The 21,200-nt window shown below is 35.7% G+C and overlaps 1 protein-coding gene and 1 long non-coding RNA gene across 3 annotated transcripts in view; one reads left to right on the top strand and one right to left on the bottom strand.

The window, feature by feature from the left end:
* PIK3C2B (phosphatidylinositol-4-phosphate 3-kinase catalytic subunit type 2 beta) overlaps positions 1-20,143 on the top strand; it is a 127,776-nt gene extending 107,633 nt beyond the window's left edge. The window contains exons 22-33 of one of the 2 annotated variants that reach the window (XM_072424696.1): positions 559-688; positions 1,113-1,249; positions 3,213-3,382; positions 3,571-3,727; positions 4,271-4,380; positions 5,887-6,088; positions 6,449-6,573; positions 8,051-8,168; positions 13,627-13,708; positions 13,887-13,993; positions 15,907-16,032; positions 18,629-20,143. In XM_072424696.1, the coding sequence (XP_072280797.1) occupies positions 559-688; positions 1,113-1,249; positions 3,213-3,382; positions 3,571-3,727; positions 4,271-4,380; positions 5,887-6,088; positions 6,449-6,573; positions 8,051-8,168; positions 13,627-13,708; positions 13,887-13,993; positions 15,907-16,032; positions 18,629-18,814 (1,650 nt within the window). In that variant the 3' untranslated portion in view covers positions 18,815-20,143. Of the gene's footprint in view, positions 1-558; positions 689-1,112; positions 1,250-3,212; positions 3,383-3,570; positions 3,728-4,270; positions 4,381-5,886; positions 6,089-6,448; positions 6,574-6,819; positions 6,905-8,050; positions 8,169-13,626; positions 13,709-13,886; positions 13,994-15,906; positions 16,033-18,628 lie in introns of those variants that run through there. The other variant, XR_011922557.1, reaches the window with a different exon arrangement.
* LOC140339806 (uncharacterized) lies at positions 18,513-20,660 on the bottom strand. The gene is made up of 2 exons (XR_011922558.1): positions 20,558-20,660; positions 18,513-18,757 (listed from the first exon to the last, which is right to left on the bottom strand). It is a non-coding gene; the product is annotated as an uncharacterized lncRNA (long non-coding RNA).
* Between the last annotated feature and the right edge of the window lie 540 nt (positions 20,661-21,200).

Here is a 21,200-nt window from a genome sequence, read left to right as displayed (position 1 = left end):
AAAATAGTAACTTTTTTTAGCCTGTACCAAGGTCGGGCGGTGGAAACAGATGTCCACTTTTCCAGGCTTCCAGAAAAAAAACAATCCCATTGGAATACCTGAAAGTGTACTAAAACATATATTGCACAAAACAAAACCTATGATATAAAAATTAATATGATTACATACCTTCCATCTTTCTTTATACCTACCTTTTAGTGAATTTTCCTGTTGCAGAATTACCAATGTTAAAATGATTTTTAAAATGGCTACTTGCATTTTATCAATTGTTACCTAGAAAAAAATAACACATAATAGAACATGTATTGACAGTCCTGGTTTGTACCAGTTAGTCTGGTGGGGTCTGTTCTCCTACATATTTTTTTGAATGTATTTCCTTTTTTGTTTTTTTAGTTTATTGTGCCATACAGTGGCCTATAATGACCTAGTGCTTTAAAATAAAAATAAAGCTGAATGCTGTTTTATTATGTTAGTTTTATGTTCTAGTTTATTCTTTATCTGTAAGTATTGTATATTGTAATGATAAAAATATAAATAACAAAAATATTTTATGGCCAGTGTGGTGATGACCTCCGACAGGACATGCTCACATTGCAAATGATCCGCATCATGAATAAAATTTGGGTTCAAGAGGGGCTTGACATGCGCATGGTCATTTTTCGCTGCTTTTCCACTGGCCGTGGGCGAGGTAAGTTTACCATCTGACAATATATACTAAATTCTGATGATCAGTTACTAAACAATTGCTCTTTTTCATGTGCACCTTGCATTAGACATTATTTAAAATGTTGAGTGGTTATTTTTGTTTTGCTTGCTAACCTGAGGTCTTCAGGTGTTATACTGCTGTGCTACACGTTTGGTCTGTCCCTGCAATTCTAGAGAAGTATGGGTGGCCTTCAGCCAGATGTGCTCCAATTTATTCAATGCTATGTATATTCTGAGATGGAGCTCCTATATATTAGATTTAGGGACTGCACTTTGCAGAGGGGCCTCCTTATCTATATACAAATGTATGCACAAAACTTATGTTTTTAGCACAAATGGTTTAAATTTGTTTTGGATTTGTACATATCTACAACTGTTATTGTTATGTGTAATTTTTTTTTTTATAGGAATGGTAGAGATGATCCCATCAGCAGAAACCCTAAGAAAGATACAAGTTGAACATGGAGTGACCGGTTCCTTTAAAGACCGTCCACTTGCTGACTGGTTGCAAAAACACAATCCCACTGAGGATGAGTATGAGAAGGTGAGAAGGTGATAAGTGATAACTCTTAAGATCATGAGATGGTTCACCTTCTTTATATCTTCATGAAATTTACTTTAGTTTGAGTTGTTTTTCCTTAAATATGATAATATATATCCTTGCATAATAATTTTATAAAATAATGAGTCATTTTCATGCCTCACAGGAAGTAGTGTGGCTTTAGCATCATTTAGAGCGTTGTTTATCTCTACCCCTTTTGAAGAGGAAGAAGCAAGTAAGGCTGTGGTTCAAAATTCTAAATGCCTATCCCCCTTGTTTTGTAACTGCACTTTTGTTTCACATCTGGTGAGCCCTGCCTTTTAGAGATCTACATATGCACCTACCGCCATATATTATGGCTTTATATTTTGTGACCTGGGCATTCCTTCTTTGGGTAACACATGCAGCAACTTTAATAAAATGTGATGGATATTTGTATACGTCAATGAATTTGTGGATAATAATGAAAATAATTGGAGGAAGCAGTAAATCTGCAAAACATGTCATTGTCACCATCTTTTACTGGCATTGTGAAAGGGGAATATACATGTTTGACTTATGTTTACTAAAAGTGGAAGTAAGAAGCTCCCACAATAAGGGATATACATGTAGAGAACCTTAAAGCGTACCTAAATTTAGAATTTTCATTTTACATAAAAGGGTAGACAACCCTTTTATGTAAATTAAAAATTCTGTTTGGTTTTTTTTTTTTTTTTGGTTTTTTTTAAAGTGCAACAAACTTTTTCTTTTTAAAAAAAGGATGCATCACTGTCCTCTAATGGGAATGGGAGCGCAAAGCCTTCTGGGATACCTACGTCACACATCCCGGGAGGCTCTTGGGTGCTCCTTCTGCGCATGCCTGAGCATCTCAGGAATACGCAGAAAAAGCCCTTTCATCAAAAGGGAAAAAATTGCCGATCTCACGTATGCGCACTGAGATCGGTAAGTTTTTTTCCCATCTTCAACACCTGATCTCACTCCTGGGTTGGGCGACGTTGGAACAAGAACCTGGAAGAAGAGGAGAAGATGGCTGCGCCCAGAGCACCAGCTCGAAGACAGATGCCGGGATGATGCGGGACCCAATGGAAGAGACCTCCGGACCAATCGACAGCCCTGCAGGATTGAAGGCAAGTGTATTTTTTTTGTTTTGGGGAACTTTTGAGTTTAGTTCCTCTTTAAATTTGATTTTATTTTTGTTTCTGCAATTGCGAGAAGAAAATATCAAAATTGTGACTTTTGTGTATAGTAATGCATGAATTTTAAAAATATTAATTACTTATATGATTTTGACTCTGTTTTTAAATGAGTAATTTAGTTAAACATTTTCAATGGTTCCTATCGAATGTTTTTTTTTTTTATTGTATAATAATATAGCTGTCAGTATGACATACTACTTAAGGAACTCTGTTGGGTGGGTGAAGCTGGAAAATTTCAACACACTCCCCCGTGTAACTGTAGATTGATAAACATATAGGAGTATATGTATATGATTTGTACGTAATGATTCCCCTGTCAATTCAACCTAGATTTGCCACTAAATTAGTTCAAAGTTACAGCCTTTACTAATGTGACTGCTGTGCTCTTTTGATTGGCCACTAGGTTGCAAAATTAGTCTTAGTTTTAATATGCATTGAGAGGAGCGGTGCATATGGGGGGTTTGCACAGTTGTGGACAAAATGAACAGCTAAATTGAAATGGAAATAATTTTTAAATACACATAACAAAGTCAATTAAACTTGTTTTGTTATCATATTATTCAGTGTAAGCTGGATCACAGAATCAATTTTGGAATGAAATTTGGAGATCAAAATGTCACTTTTTTTTTTAATTCAGTGTCTCTAAAACAAGAACTTAATGTTGTTGAATGTGCTAAAAAAGTTTGCTGGAAGTTTCAGATACAGATAGATGAGATTAGATTTCCAGCAGTATTGGCACTATTTACACTATATAATTATTTTTTACTCAGGCAGTGGAGAACTTCATCTACTCCTGTGCAGGATGTTGTGTAGCCACCTATGTGCTTGGCATATGTGATCGACACAATGATAATATCATGCTGAAGACCAGTGGCCATATGTTTCACATAGATTTTGGACGGTTTTTAGGACATGCACAGATGTTTGGGAACATAAAACGGTGAGTATTAGAAAAATGATTCTTTTACTTGATAATATGCTGCTAACATATATACAAGCCAATATAATCGCCAGAATACATTCCATAATGTTATGTTTCCTCACACGTTTCTGAAAATATTATTGTATATACAATTTTAAAGATAACTTTATAAAGAAAATAAGATATTTTATTTTAAACCTCTGCAGGGACCGTGCTCCTTTTGTCTTCACTTCAGACATGGCGTATGTCATAAATGGCGGAGACAAAACATCAAGCCGCTTCCATGATTTTGTTGATTTGTGCTGTCAAGCCTACAACCTCATCCGCAAGCATACCCACTTATTCCTCAACCTACTGGGACTGGTAAGCTAACCAAACTAACAAGGAGTAAAGGCCAAACTATTAAAATATTTTAAGCCCTGATTAAACATTTGTTGCTGTCCTTAGATAGTAATATTAATTATCAAATGTACACTATACAAGACAAGGCTTAGCATATAAAAAAATATTAAAAAGCCTTGGGACTGGCATTTAGTAATCAAGTAAGAAAAAGTTTAAATTACTGGTAAGCATATGATGCTGTGGAATATAGGGCCTGATAATTTAAAGCTCTCCATGTCTGGTGAAGTTACACTTTCATCAGTGAACCTGGGTAATCCAGTAAACCTGAAATGGATCTGGTTCAGGGTTGAAAACATTTGCTAACAAATAGTAAATTCCTTTTAAAAAAACAATTCTATGTTTGCTGGATCACCAGGTTCACTGATGAAAGTGTATCTTATCCAGCCTTGGAGAGCTTAAATAAATCAGGCCTATAGTTTCTATTCCAAGGTCCATTTATTCAGACAGCACTATTAGGCTCCAAGCTTTATTTAGTTAATGACTGACCTCTGTCTCTGCTTTTAGATGTTGTCATGTGGTATTCCAGAACTATCTGACCTGCAGGATTTGAAGTATGTGTATGATGCTTTGCGCCCACAGGATTCCGAATCTGACGCTACAACCTATTTTACTCGGTAAACAACTATTGAAATGTTTCAAGGCTCTTGGCAATGAAAAGCACATTGTAACAAATGAACACATTTCATAGAGTTCAATGAGTAGCTTCACAAATCATATTTACAGGTTTATTGTAGCACAGAAGTAATTAACAAATTGATTTACTGACTCATTCTGTCCTTTGTCAATGAATTGTAATTGAAACTAAGGTATTTAAAATGCACATTTTTGAATGGTTTAGCTCCTTCCTTCAGGCTTTATATAATTCTTAACTAGCTTTAAAACTCACATATTTATTATATTTATACAGTATTTATAAAGCTGACATATTACACAGCGCTTTACAAAGTCTAAATTTATGTCACTAGTTGTCTCACAATCTAATGTCCCTATCATAGTGATATGTCATTACCATAGTCTAAGGTCAATTTGTGGGGGGGAAGCCAAATAACCTAACTGCATGATTTTAGAATGAGGGAGAAAACCGGAGTACCTGGAGGAAACCCAAGCAACATGAGGAGAACCTGCAGACTCCATGGAGATAGTGTCCTGGCTGAGAACCCGGGACCTGCAAAGGCCAGAGTGCTAACCTCTGAGCCAATGTGCTATATAAACCCCGAGTTACACACAGAAGTTATGTAAAACCTGCATACCTTTTTACAACAGGTTATTAGCATAACAATCACAAATGAAGTACAAAATACCCAATAGCATTTGGTGCATAATTTCAAATGAAGTACCTGATATTATGCAAAATGTACTATAAGTCTCTATGTTGGGGAGAATGGTTTATTACTCCATCAACCAATAAACCTTCATAGATTTACCATTAACAAAAACAAAACAGATTTGTTTATGACTGTTCATTTTTAGCAGATGCCACTGCATACATTAATAAAAAAATAAAGTATTTACGAACAAAAAGAGTCTGGAATGGAAATTTAAATGTATTTCCAATTTGTGTAAGAGGAGGGGACAAAGAATAAAGAGGAACTAAATTAAAAAAAAATATATCTCACTTACATTTACTTCTGCAGTCCCCTCTGGGGATGTCCTCAATTGGGTCCCCTGCCGTCTTGTAATCCTTATTCATTGTGTATAGCGTACAGCGTGTACATCAATCATTTAAGTTAATGGCTTTTGATTATATGGGTGTGGGCAAGAACTGTGGAGGGATTTTAAGGCAAAGTACAGGAGCTTAAATTTGATTCTCAAGTGAAATGGAAGCTACAAAGATGCAGCAGAAGAGTAGTAGATATTCATAATAGATTGTAGAGGTTAGTGGAATACCAGAGAGGAGGATGTTACAGTAGTCCAGATGAGCTATGATAAGAGCGTGTACAAGGAGTTTGGTGGTCTCTGCGGACAGATAGGGGCAGATTTTGGACATGCTGCGCAGGAGAAGGTGACAGGACTTGGAAATATTCTGAATATGAGGGCTAATTGAGAAAGCATACATTTTAGACTGTTTTCTATTGTCTCTATATGTGACCTATTTTTCATTCTTCTCATTATCTTCACAGCCTTATAGAATCCAGTCTGGGATCAGTGGCTACAAAGCTCAACTTTTTCATTCACAACCTTGCACAGCTGAAATTTAGTGGTTCAGATGAGCGACTGACACTCTCCTTTGTTCCAAAGATCTATACGTTAAAGATGGATGGGAGAATCTGTGATGTCTTCCTAACTAGATATAAGAAGATATATAATCCTAATAAGGGATATGTAAGTAAACACCTAGTGTATGACCCATCATACTGAAAGATGTCCTTGTTATGACATGCTTACCACAGTCTTTAAAGTATTTAAAGTCTTTCAATGGAGCATCATAACCTCAGTATCCACTGTTTATTAACAAAGGAATTTGCTGATATACAGTAGCTATTTAATGACTACAGAAATATTATGCTTACCTATAATAATTTGTTGATTCTCCATCTGGTTGTTACAGACAAAAAGAATACATAGGAAAAAAAGGAAAATTGCAACAGATAATGTGTAGTAACATCATACTGTTAACATTGGCTTATTTTCTATTTATCTACTTCTAAATTTTGGATAGACCTGTACATATTTTTTCTTTAGGTATATGTGATCAAAGTAGTCAGAGAAAGTCCAAATGAAACCAGACACATTCAGAGGTCCTTTGAGGAGTTTCAGGAGTTGCATAACAAGTTGAGGCTTCTATTCCCATCATCACAGCTTCCTAGGTAACTTTCAAACAAAAACATTGAATGTTTAGCACAAGTTTTGGTTGGTAAAGACAGTAGGACATTTGCATGTATACTATTAAATTTGGTTATATGTCACAAAGAATTGAGGTTTTACACAGGGTATTCTTACATGGCCTTTTTCCAGCATTTAAATGCCTCTGGGACATTTTCTTAGTGGATAAGTGCAGCAGTAAAAGACAGTAAGTCATTACAATTTTCATTTTTTTTTCTATATGCCTGCAGACATGGCTTTGCCATTGAAGTGGCTGTTTAAAGTTTAAAGGGTAGAAAACATGGTCCCGAATGATTTCCAAGCAGTTTCCTAAAGGTACAAACCAAGAATGCTGACCGCTGCACTGGCAGTAGCATTCAGTGAATTTGCTTGAACATTAATATATTGCTTTGTTGTAGAAAATGCAGTTGTTAGTGCATATCAAGGTTGATATTTTTAGCTATAAAAGGAATCAACCCATTGATAATAGTGTACATCAAATATTTAATGCCTTCTCTATACTTGTAAATAACTCTTTCCTGCAAGTTGAGGGCCCTTATGTATTGACATTTTAAACAAACATATTTATATTGGCACATTGTTGTACTGTGTTATCAGTGAATAAAAGCAGGGTATCAACAACAAAAAATGTCCCCCTACTCTCCAGCTCCCCTAACACTCCTTCCAGTTTCAGATCTCTGCAGCCAGTAGAAAGTATTGCCCTCTTTCCACAGTCTGCTGCCAGCACTGAATATCCATAGGGTCCTGTTCATTGCAGCTGGCAGTAGAAAAACACCTGGCATTAGCCAGCTTGCACGTCCTTGGCTTCAGGCAGTGTACTCCTGTAACTTGGCTCCTGTAGCCAAAGACAGGCTTCTGAAAACTCTGATTGCTGCCACTGTTCAAGGTGCTGTCCATCTCACCATTCATCAGCACTTGTATTATTTCCCCCAAAATCCTCTTTTGTTGCAGATTTCCCTCCCTAACCAACTAAAAATACTACACTCCTTCGCAGCCCATACTGCCTGCCAATATACCCAATGCACTCTTTTTCTGAACATCCCCTCACCACTCCTGTTCTACCTATTATGCCCACCATCATACCCGCCACTCTAAATTACTGTATATTCTGCCATACCCTCCACATTTCTCCACTATAATTACCATTGTATCGTATTCTCCTCTTCTTGGCATACCACCTACTACTATACACTCTGTCCGGCACATACTGATCTCCATCATTTCCCTGCAGTTGCAACTCCCGGTTATACTGTCAACACTTCCCTTCTTTACATATTGCTTGTGATCACATTCTCAACACTTTATGCTGCACACCTTGCCTGTCCTAATACACTCTGCATTTCTCCCAGTCTCACCTTGCTCTTACTCACTCAACTTTGCTCGTTAAGGAGCACAGTTTTGCTAGTAATACATAAAAAAATAGTTGCATAATAACTTCCACAGTATTTATTCTTCTTTCAGCTTCCCAAGCCGCTTTGTAATTGGGCGTTCCCGAGGAGAGGCAGCAGCTGAACGTCGGAAGGAAGAGTTAAATGGATATGTTTGGCATTTAATTCATGCTGCTCCTCAGGTAGCTGAGGTGAGGAGAAACAACTTGCTGTTTATATGTTATGGTGTTCAGAAAAACAAAATTGCAGTATTGTTGTGATATGTTAATTTGGTTCTTTGTAGGAAAGCTTGTATTTTTTTAAAAAAACATGGCATGTCATGCATGGACAAGATATTAGCATATTGTGTTTCAGGGTTGGTTTCAAAGACATCTATCTGATGCATGTAGGCCACTGCATACAGTACCAGTTGCAATACTTTTTTTTTCCTGTAGATGTTCCATATATTCTCAGTTGTTATACATTTTTACTGATGTCTGTTACCTGTTTTCACCAGATTTCTCTTTATTTTCTGTCCCAGTGATAGTTATCCTAAGCAGAGTGATGGACACTGTAACAGGGACATGGTGATAATCTTTTTTTATTTTATTTTAATGCAGTGGGATAAAGTTGGAAAATCTATCAATTTTCTCAGAATGGATGCAGTGCATATTTTTGCTATTGCCACCACTTATTAAAGCTTTTTTTCTGCTTCCTGGACCTTTTTCATTTCACGTCACCCAAAGACTTCTGTCTTTGCAATCCCTAAAAAAACTCAAACCTGCACTCCCATTTCTTTTTCAAAGGTTTGGAGGACAGTTGCTGGCTTTTGCAGGCATCTGAGAAGCATCCTAGATGCTTGAGTACTCAAAGTTGTGTCCAAGGAATCCAAAAAATAATTTTTATTTCTTGCTTCTTAGACATTTTCTTCCTTTAATCCTTCTTATACCTTTATGACATTTTTCATATCTAAAGGTGTTGGTGTTTGTTCCTTCTCATGATGAAATCACCTTTATCGGGGGGATTTTCTCGTATCTCACATAAAGACATCCAGAAGGCATATGTTTCATCTCAGCTTTTTTCCGGATAATAGTGTTTTTCAAGCTTTTCCCTGTGAAGGAACATTCAGTACAAAATCTTATGTGGGTATGGATAAAACCTGACAACACTGCATCTTTATTCTTCGTCGGCTCTCTTTGGGGAAGGGGGAGTTATGGAAAATAGGCATAGGAGAGGGAAATGGGGATGGTATAGGCGACTTAGAAGGAATGAGGTTCTGCCTTGATCCCAGGATGAGTACCATTTTTGACTTTCAGCCAGCTTTGCTTATAGTCATCAATTTTGTTGTCTTTGTCCATCACCAGCTTTTACATTCTAACCTTTCAGACACGTTTTTTGAGGCAGAGAACTAATATTATTAGACAGTATTTATATAGCCCAAACATATTATGCACTTCTGTACATTACATAGGGGTTGCAGATAAGACAGATATAAACAATAAAACAGGAGGAGAGGACCTCGCTCAGAAGAGCTTACAATCTAAGAGGAGAGGAAAGTAGCACACAATAGGAGGGGGGATATGGATTGATGGGTGAGTAGTGAGAGATAAGAGTGAGAAGAAGACAGTTAGGCAAGTTTAAAAAAATGGGTTATAAGAGCTCTTTTAAATGTGCTGAAAGTAGGAGCAACCTGAATATGACAAGGAAGACCATTCCACAGAGTTGGGGCAGCCGTGGTAAAGTCTTGGAGCTGTGCATGTGACAAAGATATCAGTGAGGAAGTCATTAGTAGGTTGTTGCAGAGTGAAGAGTGTGTTTAGGGGTGTATTTTACTTTCAGGGCAGAAATGTAGGCAGGACAAGAGTTTTGAAATTGGGAAACTGGGCCAGGAGAGCAGTAGACAACAGAGGGGTTGGGGGCGGAAAAGGCAAACAGAATGCACTTCAAATGAGGTGAAAATGAGAATCGGTGGGGTAGGATAGGACTCTACAAGAAAATGGAACCCACACCACTACCTACTCTGTTGCCAGGTCTAGGGGTATGTGTGAGGTGCAGGCCTCCATAGGAGAGTACAGAGGCAGAGTCCAAGGAGGAAAGCCAAGATTCAGTCAGAGCCAGGAAGTTCAGAGATTTAGAAGAAGGTTGTGGATGGAGGATAATTTATTGCATACAGATCTGGAATTCCATAGACCGCAGGAGAAAGGGTAAAAATTTGTGAGTTGGGTTTATCTGAATGAGGTTAAGAGAAGGGTGTATCTGAAAGGGTGAGGAAGAGAAAGACTGAGGGAGGGGTGTCAGGGTTGGGTCAGATGTCGCCAGCAAGCAGCAGTGTAGAAATAGGAAAATAGGTGAGTGAATGAGCAGGCAGATAAGGAGTTACCAGATTGGGGAGGAAGAGAGGGAATAGAACCAATAAAGGGAGTACAGGGAGAATGATACATTGAATCAGACAAAGGTGAATTAAAAGAGCACAATTAAATAATATGGAAAACAGAAGTCAATGTGAACAGCAGCTGTAGTATGGGTTTTAGTGAAACTTGTAAAATTGTTGAGTTCCAGGTGTGGGTTAAGATGAATCAAAGTTAGAAAAGTGGCTTTGTGAAAAGGTATTTCAGAATAGTATCAGCAGAGTTTGTTTTGGAATCCAGGTGGTTACTTGATGTAGCTCCATTCAAAAGCCATGAGAAGGAAAGAGTGTATCCAGTTGTGTTCCAATACCCTGGATTATTTCCCATTGCACTTATAATTTTGGACTTAAAATTTGGGCACCTGACCAGGGTTCTATGTGCCTGATGTTTAAATAGTAGTGCTTTGGGCCCTGGTATGGCTGGTGGTATTCAAGTACAGGTAGTCCCCGAGTTACATACGAGATAGGGACTGTAGGTTTGTTCTTAAGTTGAATTTGTATGTAAGTCGGAACAGGTACATTATTTTATTAAATGCAATTGGGACAGATGTGTGTCTCAACATATTATTAGGCAGCGTGGTGACAGTTACTGTATAAAATCCTCACTGTGAGTTAATCACAAACAAAGCAAAAAAAAAATATACCTTTATGGAGCCTAAACATTTAAATGCAAAAATCAACAACTGCAAAGACTTCTTCTGCAAGTCATGCGAAATGCCCCCCCATCAAGCCTCTGTCCTGCACACGAACGAACAGGGAAGCCTTATTCGTATCTAAGAGTCGTTCATATGTCAGATTTGCTTAAGTAATCATTTCCTTAGTAGGGCAATAAATATCAATGTGCAGTCAGCTCGAACAAAGGGGTGGTTATCAGATGGCCAAATTCTAATTTGTGCAGTGAGTCCATGTAAAATGCAGGGCATACCATATACAGGCAGATGCACATTGTAATGGAACATAAATGGACAAAACAGTTCATATGGCAGAATAGATGACTTAGCATACCCAGGCAGATGCAGATTGTAATAGAAAATAAATGGACAAAACAGTTCATATGTCAGAATGGATGACTTAGTAGCAGGGGTAGACTGCTCTATTGACAATGAGGGGTATGTCTTAGGAGGACTTTTTTTGCCAGTATGCCAGTGACAGAGTGAGAAATGTTCAAAATGGTGTTAAGGAACTCTTTGGTTGGGTCAACCAGACATGCAAGAGAGAGACTTCTTGGGCAAGTCATCTCCCAGCAGGTGAGTTGGTTGAATCACTAAGGATCTACTGGGCAATGATAATTCCTTTTACTCTTGTGCCTTTGCACACCATAATGAATGGTAAAGAATGAAGAAGTTATCACAATCCTTAGAAGAGGGAGAAGGACCTACTTCATGTTCCTACATGTGTATATAGGTGGGAAACACAGACTGTGTTTTGGAGTAAAAGCTTGTTGTAGAGTGACAATGTGGGTTAAAGAAGGATTTTACAGTAGCAGCTGTTCAAATGGTCTCAATTCCTGGTAAAGGAAATAGAACCAAGACAGATTGGCAGGGAAAAGGTCTCGGAAGGAATGTCTCGGAACAGCTGAAGACAGGAGGGGGGTTGTCAAATGAAGGAGTTATAGGTCTTGGTTTAGTGGAGGAATTTGTTCTGGCTAGCAATTTGCCCTTAAGTGCCAAAAGATGTTGGGTAAGGAGGAGTATCTTTGAAGAGTCTTCCCATAGTCACCCATATTTTATGTAGAGTAGTAGCGCCAAGCATCATTTCCCGTTAAAACTAAGGCCTGGTAATAAAGGGTCCAGTCAGGGGGTTCTTAACCTCTTTGCTGTTGGGTAATGTAAGAAGACAAGGTCTCTTGTTCCTCTAATGATTGTGCACAGTTTTTGTGTACCTTTGTGGATTGAGGTTCACAGAGAAACTGATATAGTTTGATATAGTTTGAGAAAGATTTAGAAAACAGGGAAGAGGACTATATAAGACTATATAAGAGGATTTGCAGAGTAGAGGATTATATAATTTTATCAACGCAGAAAAAGTTTAGATATACATCTAATAAGTAGTCAGAGATCAGAGTCAGAGATGGAGAGTTTTATTGCTACAGAAGCCTAGTTTTACTAGATAGTGGTGTAGCAAGGTGGAAGTATTTGTTGGTTTGTTAGTATTTGTTGAAGAAAGTTAAAAAGAAGAGATCAGTCTTAGAGCATGGTTTAATATGATATTTACCTTCAAAATCCATACGATTTGTTACTTATGTGTACATAGTGTATTAAGTTGAAGATAAGATAAAAACCTCTTGTTGGATGGGTGTTGGAAAGATTGTACTTCATTTAAGTTGCATAAAGAGTGTTTTTTAGACCCATTTGTATGTCGGCAGCATCTGTGTGTATTCCTCAAAGTTTTCAGGCGTTGGGTTTAAATCAAAGGAATAATGTGAATGTGACCTGGGGGAATTATCAGCAGAACCATAAGGTAATATAAAGATGTGCTTAGTAATGCAATTTTTCATTTAATTGGCTGTGCAAAGCCAAGATTTTTGTAGGAGTTTAGAGAAGGCATGCAGAGAAGTTGGATAGGAGGGGGTATATTTAAAGCAGAGCTTAACTTGTCCCAACAACCTACCTGCTTACGTTGTCTGTCTTTTCTGCAAAAATAAACCTACCTGTCTGGTTGCAAATTTTTTTTATTACACTAACCTGCACTCACTCCATTGTGAGCACCACCTGGTCGTCTTTTGTGTTTGGGATTTTCAGCCATTTTGATTGGCGAAGCCAGGCCCAGAATGATGTAATGCCTGTGCAGGCTCAAGGGACTTCATTAGTGGCAGCCAAGGGTGTGCTGGGAATACCTATCATCATACACTGAGCTGTGCTAGTGCAGAACCAGTAGCTGGCATATTTTAACTTGGAAGTTAGTGGCTCACCTATAGTGGAGAGCAAATACTGCTATTTCCTCCCTATTTTACTTTTCTGGGTTACGTCATACTGCGGCCTCCATTTTAAGAGCCATTTACTTGGCGGTTCTTTCAACATAAAAAGCACAAGTTACATACCTCACTTTTGTTCCTGGTGTTTTTTTTTCCTCTCTCCTTATTTAAGGTACAATAGATATGAAATCCAACTGTCATAAATTAGTGTCAAGTACAATTGTATGTATTAATGAGTTAAAAGTAGTGAATGACCTAAATGGTTCTATTGTTTGCTTTACTATGACAAGATTAACATGAAACATTTTTTATTGACTATACTTCACTTAATATCTCCATCTCTCTTTAGTGTGATCTGGTATATACTTTCTTCCATTCCCTTCCTCGTGATGAGAAGAATGTTGGAAGTATGACACAATCAAGACCTTCTGGTAAAGAGTATATTTATATACTTAGTAATTTAACAGCATTGGCTTTGAACCGTGACTGTTTAAAATAATATTTAAAAAAAAAAAAAAAAAAAAAACTTTCTACAACTTTCTACAACTCTGTTGTTGTTGTAAAGGAGATTTCATTTTTTTACTTAATAATTCTGTTCATGTGTTTTAGATGCAACATGGTCTGTACCAGTGGGAACTGTTGGAGGAGAGGTCAAGTTATCCATTTCTTATAAAAATGACCAGTTGTTCATTATGGTGATGCATATTCGGGGTCTGGTAAATATTTTATTTTTATATTTATTACAGTAATCTACAAACTTCATGAAATACCATATTAGGGTATGCAAGGAAATAAATAAGGTAGTTTTATAAGTGTGGCCAGGAAAAAGTTTTTTGGGGTTTTTTTTGTGTTCTGATTTTTTCCACTATTTCTAGCTTAAAAATAGGAAGAGCAATTTATTGTTCCCAGAAGAACAGACTGGTTAGTCCGGTGTAGGAAGTGGAAAGATAACTGAACTCACACATGCACTCTATACAGCTTAGAAAGTAGTCAGATTGTGCACTAGGCCCTGTGGAATCTGTGTTGTTGAGAAACAGAATGCAGCATTACACCTTCCTAGGTGGGTTCTATTATGTCATGTTGTCACAGCCTCCATCCAGTATTGATAGTACTGACAGCTAGTCTAGTGGGTATTTGGTAGCCTGGAAAGGAGAGAAAGCAGTAGGAAGAAAAGCTTGCCCCTGGACTGGACAAGTACTTTATTTTATTTTGGGCAAATAATAAACTGTTGGAATTTCACATATATATTTTTTAAAATTTGTATATAAACATTGATGTCCCAAATTATATCTACCCAATACAATAGTGTTTTTGAACTGCCTGAGCCTCAATGGATCAGTAGGTAGACACACAGACCTTTGGTTTAAAATGCAAAAAAATTGGCACTCAAAAAAAATAGAGCTGCAGGTCACTTGGATGAGGATGAAAGCACTGAGTGCCACCTTCTGCCGCCAAAATCTAATCATTCAAATTGGCGTTTTAAAAGTGGCAGCGAGATTAGAAAATGGGAAAAACAAAACGTGGAATCAGTTATTAGAATATAAATGTCTCCACTAGACTGATTCAATTTTGGTGTATCCTCATTTTGATACTTTAGAAGCCATTCTCAGCAGTTATGTTTTAATTTTGGGACAGACATGGCAGCTACTGTTGTCGTAAATGTTGCAAACAGAAAAAAAAAAAAAAAAGTATCATACTATACTTATCCTCTGTGAGTCAGTTAGTTTCAGGCACTATGTATGCCAAAAATTGCTGAACAGCATTAACAGCACGTTAAATAGGTCTTATTTTCAGACTTCTTATCTGCATCCAAGTTCTTCAAGCAATTTTTTTGGATGTTTGGAATTACCAAATTGCCATATGTTGACATATGCTTCTGTTGGATAGGGATGAGCCTGTACAGTATGATCTAAATGCAGAAATTGTGGGGGAAGTATTACCTTTCAGTGTTTAATTTACTTCTTATGCATGAACAATTGAATTAGTAGCTACTTTTTTAATTCAAAGTTTATTCATGAGATTGAAGATGCAATACAATATATTAATCAAAAATAACCAGATATAATTAAAAAAACAAGTAGCTAATTTTTATAGTCATGATCCAAATATTGTTTTAGGAAAGTTGGTTTTATGTGTTTTTATTTATTGGTGCATTGTGGACCTTATTGCCGCCTGTATTATATGTGAACACATATAACCATCATTAGTGTGATGGTCAGTAGGAAGAATGTTCTTACATTGCTGGCCAGTGGGAAAAATGTGTCCTTTACAGATACAGTTAAACTGACCTGGGAGCACCAATTACTCATTACTGGAGGTACCCCAAGGTTTCCTTGGAACCCTGGGTGGGGAACACTGGATTAGACCCACAAAAATATCCACATGTATACAATAGATTATAAAAAGATTACATGAGCACATATTGAGAAAAAAAATATTAAATGGGTTTTTAGCATTTAAACAGGATCTTACTAAGCTTTGTCTCCTCTTGTTGTTGAAAGAAACTCCATAATGTATGTTAAATTGTACTGTGTAAGAGATATAAATCTTCACTTTTACACAGACTTTATATGGTTACTCACCATCTTTCTAATTTTTGTGTGTTTATTTTATATTGTTCTTTGAGCAGCCTTTTCAGGATACCAGCGAGCCAAACCCCTATGTAAAGATTTATCTGTTACCAGATCCACAAAAGACAACTAAGAGAAAAACTAAGATTGCAAAGAAAACCTGCAATCCAACTTATAATGAAATGGTAAGAATTGTTGTTTATATAGCAATGCATTGTATAAAAACTTGATAATTTACCATTAAGGTAGGCATTAGCCCTATCTTCCATTGTTTTGTATTATGTGTCAAAACAAAGTCTTTATGTACTTGTATGCTCATTTCTAATAATTGTTAGTAACATTTTTTTAATGAATGAGGATCTTGGAAATATCTCTGTATCCCATAGATATTTTAGATTTTGTGGACTGATGCAGCATATTAAATATTATAGTTTTATGAATTATTACTTTTTGTAATGCGTAATATGTTAACGCTATAAAAATACTGTGCAATATTTAATATATCTATAAAATGCTTACCTGGAATATTGCTTTCATCCACTTTTAATGTTTCTAAAATACCTCATTCTAATTTTGTAAATATGGTGCTGAAGAGTCTTGTACTTTTGAACATACTGGTAGCAAGTACTGGTGCTTTGGAAGGGTTTTTAGATTTTTTTTCTTTTTATTTGGAACTCCCCTCAAAGCATCACTCCAAAGCTGAAAAGCATACAAGCTGTTATAAACATAGTAGGGGTATGTATACTCATTGATCCCTCATATTGTTATCAAGTGCCATACTGGTACTTTCCAGATTAGAGGCATACTTTTTTTTCATAAATAGTTTTAAATTGAATGATAAGTCCCATGTTTAGCATCATGAAGAACCCTATCAAGCAAATTGCCTGCTGACCTAAAAGCTGTTTGAGATTCAACCTAAGCATGGTATAAAAAATAACAGAAGAATGTTAATAAATACTAAATTGTAAAATCCTAAAAAAAAGATTTGCCAGCAAAGTCTTTAACCTCCCTAGCGGTTAATTTCTTTCCAGTTTTATATGTCTAAAAGCGGTACATTGTTTTTCATGAAAATTTATTTTACAGTATAATATAATAGTATGAGTATAGATATTTAACAAAACCTACCATGCATTTAATTAAAATAGGACAAAGTTTTAAACACAAAATCATTTAAAAACAATAAAACGAATAAATTAAAAAATCTATATATTAAAAAAAAAAACATTAAATTAAAAAAAAAATTTATTTAAAAAAAAAATACATATTATACTCATACTATTATACATACTGTAAAATAAATGTTATTGAAAACAATGTACTGCTTTTACACATAAAAAATCCAATGTATTGCATTCAATACAGGTATTTTGTATTGAATGCAATACAAATGGATTTTAAATTTCCCGCCCGGCCGGGATGTACACATGCACCGACATCACCGGGAACACCCCCGGTGACTCATCGGATGCAGAAGCAGGAAGAAGACTGAGATTGCATTGCTGGACGGTAAGCGCTCTATTTACTAACCTTCCCTAGGTGTACCACTTGTAGCAACTTTTCTACCCCGAGTTACACTCGGGGTTACCGCTAGGGAGGTTTCAATAAGGATCCAACAGTGTCTAAACTGAATAAATCCTTTTTTTTTTGTCTTTTAAGGGAATGTGTGTATATTGGGGTTGTATTGTGCAGGATTAATTAGTCTCTCTCTCAATTTTTATTTTTTGTCAAGAGTCCTCCTTTGAAGGAAAAACTGGAGGTTGCCATTGCTGAACTATCCCTCTACAATGATAGTTATCTGGCAGTCATGCTGATCTAGTGGCTTAATTTTTTTTTTTAAGTTATCTGTCATACTCTTGCCTTTGCATCACTAGGTCCCAGGTTCAAGTCTCCACCAGGACACTATCTAGAAGGAGTTTGTATGTTATGCCTGTCTTTGCGTGGGTTTCCTCCCACATCCAAAAAACATGCAGTTAGGTTTTATTGGCTTCCTGTCAAAACTGCCCTTAGATTGTGTAATAACATGACTATTGTGAGGAAAAAAGATTGTAAGTAAATTTGAGGAACAGTTAGTGATATGACTATTGACTTTGTAAAGCTCTGCATAATATGTCAGCACTGTATAAATACATGTTAATAATATTATAATAAAGGTATCAAAAACTGCCATGGTTTTGAGGCACTGTGCCCACCTACCAGTAATAATTGTTTTGTGGTTTCTAAATGGCTATTAAACAATATTTACTTAACCTGGAGTTCAGACTAAAGATTTCAAATTTAAAGAATCATGTGTATTCGTACATGAATCTTGATACTTTCATGTGTACCTCCCTCCCCCCAATCTGTGCAGTGATCCAGTGTAAAATTTTTGCCTCTACTCTGAAATTTGTTGTGCTAAGTCCAGTCACTGGTGCTGTATATTGTACACGATAAATGGTCTTGTATCTACCACCTGCAGTTTTCTGTTAACAGCTTGCTGTGTGTGGACCTGGTGGGTACCTCCCACATTTTTTCTCTCTGCAAACACATGTGCAGCCCAATAATATTGTGACTACTACTGTTTTAAAATATTAGGGTTTATAAAGTCATTTGTTGCACACAAAGATTATGTATATTGAAGAATAATCTTTGTCCCCATGGTTCACAAAGAAGAATACCCATTTCTGGATTCGGATACATGACACATTTATTTCAATAATGTAAGCTAATGCCATATGTTTACTATCAAAAAATGTTTAATTTAGGTTATATCCATTTTAACCAATTTCCTAATTTCCTTTTTAGCTTGTTTATGACCGTATTCCTAAAGGAGATCTTCAGCAGCGGGAGGTTTGGCTGACTGTGCTCAGTGAGGAAGGATTTTGGGAAAACATCTTGCTTGGAGAAGTCACTATTCCACTTCGAGATTTGGACCTTAGTCGAGAAAAGATATGTTGGTTTAGGCTTGGTTCTGCAACTCCAACTAATTAAATTGTCGAAAAAACATCAGCTGGAACAAAATATACATTTCACGTTTCTACATGCCTTTTTTTTCTTTTCTCCAAAGTTGTTTAATCAGAATCAAGCATAAAGAGTTTTTATTTTCACTGACAGCATATAGTAATATATATTATATTGTTTTTCCAAGGTAATTCACCAGACTATACTTACAGGATTACTTCCAGAGAAGGTTTTCAGGCTAAAACTGGAGATAAATCAGTAACTTTATTATGTTTGCCTTGTGTCAAGGGAACAAAATTATAGTATAAATATTTTAAAAACAAGGTAATTTTTTGTGTGTGAGGGTTGGGGGTGGTGTTCTGAAATTGAACAGATTGTTCTGTTTGTATTTTAAATTAAAAATAGATTTGAGACATCTGAGAAAAATATAGCAGTTCGGGATATAGTTTCATTTCTCCAAGTTTTTTCAACAGCAACAGTTCTAAACACCTTTGATGAAAATATATGCCTATTGTTTTCAACATATTTTCCATTTGTTTTTTTATTAGTAATTCTGTACTAAATCTATGTAATTGTTTATCACAAATTATTTTAGAATGTTTGACAGTGTCCCTTTAACATAACTAGCATATGAACTTAAAAAGGAAAAATCATCAGCACAGAAAAACTTAATGGCAAAAAATTGGACCAACAATGGCTATGGAAGCATGGAATCAGTTCCCATGGAATTATTTACTTTGTTATGGCTACCGTATCCTGTTTTTTTTTTTTTTTTTGCTAAAAACCATAAAAATAATTTTGTTCATGTGATCTGTGGGACATTTGAACCTTAGTTACTCTCTGGTGAATCATAAATCATCCTCATTATTCATCCAATAAACTGTTAAATTCATTATACTGAAAAATATAATTATATGTCACATGTTAAAAAAAAAAAAATATATATATATATATAATCTAGATATAGTAGTAGTAATGTATGATATAGTACTACATCAGGAATCTTTAAGAAATACTGACTTTTTACAGGCCAGTAACTGCATTTATGTGAGGCCAATAAGTGTAACTGATAATTGGTTGAATGAATTAATTATTGTGGTTGAAATTATTAAAGGGAATTAAAAAATTATAATACCTACAGGCCAACCCAGTCTTTTCACAATATGTAGAAAGCATGAGTTGTAGAAATTAGGTTTTCTAATTAGGTCTTTTATGTTTTGTGTTTGTACAATTTAAATAAGTTGCTTCCCAAGGAGAGCTGGTTTAATGAGTGCAGTTCAACTGCACTGACCTGACAATAAACACAAATTTTATAATAATGTCTATGTGCTAAATAAATGACTTATTTCTACACATGTACATATTTGTATTATTTGGTAGAAAATGTTGCATTTTCCTTGGCAGATGTCTAGATCACTTATTTTTTGCAAATATGACTCTGGAATTGCCTACGGGGGAATCATTTAAAAATAAAGCCCTAAGAGTAGATTTTTGATACATATGCATAACCTATAAATGTAAACAAAATAGGAGGGTTGACTAGAACTATGTGAAAAGTTAAATTACCTGATGATGGTTTTACTAATTTTACACATTTGTCTGTTATTATGTCATGGATGATATGGATGTGTTTAATTCAACATGCACAAAGCAAAATCACACTGAAACTTGCAGGTAAAATTAAAGCGTATAATACACTAAAAGAGTTCAATATAATAAAAAATAGCTGCACAAATAAATTGCACTCGCCAAGGAGTCCCGATCCATCCTTACCTCATAAGGATACTAATCAAAGGGTGAGTTACATTCCTCTAGGATGAACTAATAAAAGATACATGTTTGCTAGCAAGGCATATATGTATGTTGGTAAAACATTGTTGGTGAGATTTTATTGATATTAAATAACACTGGTCCAATAGTTATCTACATATCCACAATATGGAGCACCATAAACTGTATATAAATTTAAGCTGGGTAAGAGTGGGCCACAAGAGAACATAAACTTTTTTCCAGTGGATCCTATTTAGCTTTATTTTGAAATTGCCAAAAACTAAACCTCAGCAAAAGTACTCAGATACGCAAATGTATTTTGTATTTCAATAAGTTTATTCATTTTATTTAACCTCCTGGGCCGTTTATTTCTTGTCTGGATTTATATGCCTAAAAGCAGTACATTGTCTTTCATGAAAGATTATTTTACAGTGTAATAGTATGAGTATAAAAAAGTTTGAAACACAAAATCATGTCAAACTAATAAATAAATAGATTTTAAAAAAAATATGATTTTGTTTTTCAAACATTATTATACTCATACAATTATATTACTATTATATTATACTGTAAAATACATTTTCATGAAAGAAAATGTACCGCTTTTAGATAAATAAATCCAGTGTATTGCATTCAATACAGTTAC

Source organism: Pyxicephalus adspersus, chromosome 1 (genome assembly GCF_032062135.1).
Source record: "Pyxicephalus adspersus chromosome 1, UCB_Pads_2.0, whole genome shotgun sequence".
NCBI classification, from domain to species: domain Eukaryota; kingdom Metazoa; phylum Chordata; class Amphibia; order Anura; family Pyxicephalidae; genus Pyxicephalus; species Pyxicephalus adspersus.
The sequence above is the reverse complement of the archived record's forward strand: the minus strand, read 5'-3'. Positions and strand labels throughout refer to the sequence as shown.